Source organism: Hydra vulgaris, chromosome 04 (genome assembly GCF_038396675.1).
Source record: "Hydra vulgaris chromosome 04, alternate assembly HydraT2T_AEP".
Taxonomy (NCBI): Eukaryota; Metazoa; Cnidaria; class Hydrozoa; order Anthoathecata; family Hydridae; genus Hydra; species Hydra vulgaris.
The window spans coordinates 49,162,099-49,169,059 of NC_088923.1; the positions used below are offsets into that span (position 1 = coordinate 49,162,099).

The 6,961-nt window shown below is 28.6% G+C and overlaps 1 protein-coding gene across 1 annotated transcript; it reads left to right on the forward strand.

The window, feature by feature from the left end:
* The first annotated feature begins 4,791 nt into the window (after positions 1–4,791).
* Positions 4,792–6,244, forward strand: LOC136079475 (E3 SUMO-protein ligase KIAA1586-like). The gene is made up of 4 exons (XM_065795214.1): positions 4,792–4,795; positions 4,921–5,313; positions 5,443–5,856; positions 6,102–6,244. The coding sequence occupies exons 1-4, from the start codon at positions 4,792–4,794 to the stop codon at positions 6,242–6,244; spliced, it is 954 nt and encodes a 317-aa protein (XP_065651286.1).
* Positions 6,245–6,961: the final 717 nt, after the last annotated feature.

A 6,961-nucleotide genomic window follows, 5' to 3' on the forward strand; every position in this document is an offset into this window, starting at 1 on the left:
TTCACGTTCTAATAACGGTGAATCTAAGTCCCGACTGCACACTACCTGCACTGTATTGTCACCAGTTGGAAGAAATCGCCAACTCATTCCGTTTATATAACTAATATTTCCGTAGTCAGTAAGAAAATTTACATTGTATAAAAAGAGATTTGTATATTTCTTTTGAAGAGACTTCACTAAATCTTCATTCAATCCTTCATGATATAAACGAACGCTCCAATTTTTATAAAAATTGCTCCTATTAGCGGAGGCAGCAACTCTTTCAATGCAATTTATATATCCATTCAAGTTGTTTCCAAAAAAAGAATACGATAAAACAAACGGAGATTCTAAGAATTTAGGAGAAGTTTCATTTTCAAAATCTGGTTTTGTTAATAAATCTAAAGCATAATTTTTAGTCATTGTTGCTTTTAAGAGTGAGTTTGTTTTTAGATAAAATATAGTAAATAAAATTAGAGCTAACACGAACAAACGTTTTTGAATTTCCTTCATTATAATTGATCTAGTTTGAATTTGTAATACTAAAGAACAATCTAATTCAAAACTGTTGAATATATGATATAAAATAAATACAAAAATTGTTTATCAAAGAAATTTAAAAGAATTTATCTCGGAAATATATAGAGGGATATTTTAACGTAAACTACCACCGTGATTGATTATTTTTATTTCGAAAAAAGATAATCGCCAAAATCAAGTTGCACAAATTTATTTTAATTGTTTGTAGCTAATTCTGATTTTCTTTATATGCGGAAATGAATCCACAAAACTAAAAAGTGAACGATTCCAAATAACAAACTTTTCAACCTAAATAATAGTTCTAATACTAACATTTATTAAATAATGACATAAAAAAATATAACATTCTGTTAAAAATAACAGTGCTAATTATAAAACGATTTTTAAAAAATCTAAAGACTAGAGAATATTTTTGATGACAATCTATTTCTTCGTTTATAAAATATGCTGAAAAATACTTATGCAAAATTTATATCGAAAAGAACACAACCTCATTCATTGTCTTTTGTATTTAAAACTTTACCAACGTTTATAATGTGTCATTTTTGACGTCAATTTTGACGTTTTATGATTAAGTAATTTTGACGCAAACAAAATTAACTATAATGTCAAACGAAGCTATAAATAAATTTTAAAACAACTAGAGCCCGCACAATGGGTTCGGGTATTTTATCAATTTTAGCGGCCTAAAGTTTGTTTAACAGGGGTATGACTAAATAGCACATTTCTTTTTTTTGGAAACAGTATAGGTGCAAAAAGATGAACTTTTACTTGTATTAACTTAAAATAATAATACTTTTTTCCAAATCAAAAAAAAACTCCCCCACCAGTGCAGATGAAAATATAGTCACAGCTGTCTAAAAATGCAAAAAACTCAAGTTTTTCCATTTTTAGACATAGTAGGGGCAGGTTCACTTAATAAAATTTTAAAAATACCATTAGAGTTATTTTTGTAGCTTGATCTATCTGCTTTTAGATTATGTTTTGCTTTTTGGTAAAAATGATGGGAAGAGTTGAGCTTTAACTATTTGCATTCATATGTATATTCGAGAGGTTGGCGAATGAGGGGAGGGCTTTTTAATTTTTTTTTTCATGTACTTTAAGTATGAAACATTTTTGTAGTTGAACATTTTTTATTTAAAGAAAAGCTATTATATGGTTTTTATCCAAGATATATTATTAGTTGTTTTAAATTTTAAACAATGATAAGCTACAACCATAAATCATTAAGTTTAAATAACCATTAAGTTTGCTTCTCAGTCTTCTTTTGTTTCTAAACGTTTCAATGGGTTGTTGAGATTGGGAGGAGGTTGGAGGAGAGAGGAGGAGTTAAAATTATGGGAAGAGTTGAGCTTAACTATTTGCATTCATATGTATATTCGAGAGGTTGATGAATGGGGGGGAAGGGCTTTTTAATTTTTTTTTCATGTACTTTAAATATGAAACATTTTTGTTCTAACCACTGCGCCACAGCCTTGTGCGGCCGTGGCGCAGTGGTTAGAACGCTTGCTTTATATGCACGAGATCCAGGTTCGAAACGAGCTTTGGGCATATTTTCGCGTCACGGTAAGGAAGGAGGCGTGAACTTCCTGGTTAAATGCACTTCCGCGGTGCTCTGTGACAAGACCGTTAGGACTTCTTGGGGCACCTAAAATAAAAAAAAATAAAAATAGAATTTTGTGAAATTTTTTTAATTTTTTTGTAAATAAAAAAAATGTCAGCAAGCAATTGTTAAAACAAAATATCTCGTTCTGAAGTTTTTTATGTTGGAAAAAGAATTGAATATATATATAACACATTACACATAATACATAACCAATAACACTTGCTTATTAAGAAAACTGTATTACAGGGGTTATCCTATGTGCTAATTTTCCAAATATTTCTACAATTAATATAGCTTCATGTCTATTTTTTACGGCTTAATGTATTGAAATAGGATTGTTAGGTTGTCTCATGGTAAAAAAATTTACCATGCGCCCTTTATTAAGTGAAGAAAATACTGACTAACATATAAAATTTTTACTATATTGTAGTAAAATGCTTATAAATTTACAATTCAGTCCAAATTTAAATTGGCTTAATAATATAGTAATTTGTTTTTATGAGAAAATTATCAATATATAACTGTTTTTAGTTACAATATTTTTATAGAATTCTTTTACTATTGATATGCCATTTAGAGACTAGAATGTTGACTTAAAAGGAATAGAAAGAATTTAAACAAAGACAAAACCATAAAAGCAAAAATGTGGTTTAAAAAGCGGAAGATTTATTTGATGAAAAATAAAAAAACTTATCTTCTTGAAAAATAAAACTTATGTTTTTAAAAGTAGACAAGAAGATGTAAATTTTCTCAATGATCAGAAAGGATTACATATTCAAAAAATGTCGCTCGAAAAAAATTTCGTAAAATAGAAAGTGAAGTAAGAAAAAAATTGAAAGGTTATAAGAGTCCATTAGGAAGCAAACAAAGGTTGGTTAGTAAAAAATTTGAGGAGACAATAAAATGTTTAGATACTTGAGATAATGGAGATAAAAAGATAGACAGTATCTCCAGACTTTTAGAAAATTTAAAAAGTATATTATTCCTACTTTTATTCATTATCTGTAAAGTAATGACATAAATTACATAAGTTAGCTCTTGAATTAGCTCAAACAGAAAAGTCTGCAAGTTATATAACAATTAAAGATTTTTTGGACCTAAAAAACTGATTTTTCTTTGATTTGTTAAAAATGACATTACTTTAGACAGAATGTCTGAAAACCAATTCATCAAACTGGAACTTATTGCGGCTATGTGCTATGTGTATATACCGCTATATATTATATACTTATTTCCAGATTATAAAAGATTTTTAAAAAATTTGTCACTGGTCTTTTTGTTTTACATTACAGTGCAGAACGTGCTTCTAATTCTAGTCAAGACCTCATTGAAACGTTTAGAAACAAAAGTAGAGAGAGAAGCAAACTTAATGGTTGTAGCTTATCATTGTTTAAAATTTAAAACAACTGATAAAAAATCTTGGATAAAAACCATAAAATAGTCTTTCTTTAAATAAAAAATGTTCAAATTACAAAAATGTTTCATATTTAAAGAAGATGAAAAAAAAATTAAAAAGTCCCTTCACCCAACCTCTCAAATATACGCACGATTGCAAATGGTTAAGATCAACTTTTCCCATCATTTTTACCAAAAAACAAAACATAATCTTAAAGTAAATAGATCAAGCTATAAAAATAAATCTAATGGTATTTTTGAAATTGTGTTAAATATTTTTGAAATTTTGTTAGCCCTGCTCCTCCTGTCTAAAAATGCAAAAACTTGAACTTTTTGCATTTTTAGACAACTGGGACCAAATTTTCATCTGCACTGGTGAAGAAGTTTTTATTCAATTTGGAAAAAAGTATTATTATTTTAAGTTAATACAAGTAAAAGTTCATCTTTTGCCATAAAAAAAAAATATTTAGTATAAATAAATAACTAATAAATATCAATCAAACATATTATTAAATTTTTACCAGTTAAACTTTAATTTTTACCAGTGTAAGCATTAGCAGCAGCGTGGAAACGATGATGAGAACTTTAAAATGATTTTTGATGCTTCAAAAGCACGGTTCCTCTGATTTGTCATTTTAATGATAAACTTTTTTTGCACCTATTTCCACAATAAATTTCATTTGCACTGCATTTAGTTGGTAGTATTTCTTGTCTAAGCTGTACAAGCGAAAACGCATGTCAGTTTTTTGGTCGTCGCGTTACCCTAAAATACCTACCCAGCAAATATTTTTGGAGTGGATTTGCACTGAAACTTTACAGACATTTTGAGATGTTGTGTAAGATATAAAATGATACAAATGAGATATAAAATGTGCAATCATTTTTCTTTTTCAACGTCGGAAACGATTGAAGTTCTTATTTAACTATTATTTAAAATTAATGTAACTAAGAACATTAATGTATGTAACTAAGAACATTTTCTCCTTTTTTTTCATTTATTTTTCTCGTAACCTTTTCCTGCAATTTCCGAAGTTATAGCATTGAATGAGTTGTTTTTAAATAAATTTCAAAATAACAATTGCGAATTTGCACATTTTTTATATTATTAAATTGTAAGAGAATCGTCAAACATCAACACTTCAAAATGGAGGCAACTAAAAAGAGACAAACAACACTTTCATTTTTAACACAAGCAGGATCGGAATTAAAGCCACATGTTGAAAAGAAGAAAAACTCAATAGTAGAAAATTACAGCTAACAACAGCTCAAAAATGGGTAAACACTACTCTTGCAAAATACAATGCAAATGAATGGCTAGAGATTAAATAATGGAAATTACGTTATAGCATTAAAATGTACTGTATGTCATCAGTATACCAAACAAATTGATATTTATAAAGGATATACGCTAGAATGGGGAAGCGACGAAGGTAGTTGTAGGATACAGCACAGTGCCGCAGTTGATCATGCAAATGGTTTGCCACATCAAGGAGCTTACGAATTAGCAATGAAAAGTAAAGGAACGGATGTAAGCAAACGAAATGATAAATTAAGCAGCCTGCAGAAAGAAATGCCGCAAACTGATATTTTATCGAGTCTGAAAACCATGACCACAAAAGATCTAAATTTAACAAGAAAAAAATTTGAGGTAGCATACTTTATTGCCATAGAAGAGCTTCCGCTTTGTGTATACCCTAAAATACTATGTTTGGAAGAAAATCATGGTGTAGAGTTTGGCCAAGTATATAGAAATAAAATAACTTGTAGAACTTTTATTGATTACATTGGATTGAGTTTGTCAAATATTCTCATAAATAAATTAAAAACACAAAATAACTCAGTATTTTAATTGATGCATCAACAGATGTATCTGTAATTGAAAAAGAAGCTATATTTATTATCAGTTTGATCCTACTTAATAGGAAAGACCGAAATATACGTTAAGTATTCTTTTCTTTCTATTTCTGATTTTGAATATGGAACATCTAAAGGAGTTTTAAATAAAATTAGTCAATTCCTTGAATCAGAAGGTATCGAAAATTTTAGAACTAAATTAGTTGGTTTTGGTGCTGATGGCGCAGCAGTAAATAGAGGAAGTAGGACAAGTGTAAATGTATTACTTCAGAAAGAAATTCCATGGATAATTTTTGGTTGGTGTGTTGCACATCGCCTTGAGTTAGCGTTAAAAGATAAATTTGCAGAAATAAAAGCGTTTAATGATGTCAATAACATCATTTTGAAAATGTATAACATTTATAAAAAATCCCAAAAAAAGTTACGACAGTTAGGAAAGCTTGTTGCTATCCTTGAAGAGGGTAATTCATTTGACATTGCAGGTATTCGCCGCAAAAAAGCATCAGGAATATTGGATTTTTTTTTTTCAATTTATCTACAAATAAATAATACTTTATAAACTGGTAAATAATACTTTAAAAAATAATACTTTAATAAAAAATACGTTATAAAATAATATACTTTAGTATATGCTTGTTTTTTTAACACAACAAAAGTTCTTTATAAAACAGTGTTTCGAGCAATAAAAACTTTTTATAAAATAAAATACTTGCGCAATAATAAATAGGAACACGATGGATTGCACATAAAATTCAAGCACTTGAGATGATCTTAGACAAATATGAAGTATATATGAAACATCTCGAAAACATGACTGCAGATTTCAGTTTTACTCAAGCAGAAAGAGCAAAGTTTAAAGGGTATCATTAGAAGTGGAATCATGGACGAATACCTCTTTATATAGCATTATTCATAGAAGTTTTATCGCCAGCAAAGTTGTTATCTTTATCTTTTCAGAGCAGCAAAATTGATTCCGTAGCATTATCTGAATTTATTGAACAGACTAAAAAACAGTTTGAAGAGTCGTTTGAAGAAAAAAGAATTTAATGATTTACCAACAGTCAAACGTTTTCTTGAAAAAGTAATAAACAACACTGGAAAGTATTCATTCCAGGATATTGAGCTTCATGACTTTACAAACGCACTAACTATCGAAATCAATGATTGTAGCGTTAATTGCCGAATCAAAATACAGTTTCTGATATGTATGGAATGCTAATCCTAAACACTGGTGGCTGGTTTAAAAATAACACCAATAAATCATTTACTGATGATAACATTGAAAAATTGTATGACTTTTATAATATGCCGTTACGATATGTTGGCTATACTGGGAGTGTAAATAATATATAACTTAGTTGATTACACTGTCAAAGATTTGGCACTAGATAAAACTAAGCACCGTAAAGTATGGTATCAAATTTTTTCAAGTTCTATAAAAAAAAATTGAAGTCCAGTTCTACTTCTTGTTGAATTGTTGTTTGTATTGCCTGTTTCGAATGGAAATGTTGAGCATCTTTTTTCTCTTATGAATAGAATTAAAACTGACACAAAAAATCGTTAAACTGAAAAACGGCTATATAATTT

Bases quoted from the DNA above. Each gene is read 5' to 3' on its own strand.
- LOC136079475 (XM_065795214.1), top strand. The intron at 5,314-5,442 runs GTTTGTCAAATA...CCTACTTAATAG, and splicing joins TATTGATTACATTGGATTGA to GAAAGACCGAAATATACGTT. The intron at 5,857-6,101 runs GTATTCGCCGCA...AATAATAAATAG, and splicing joins TAATTCATTTGACATTGCAG to GAACACGATGGATTGCACAT.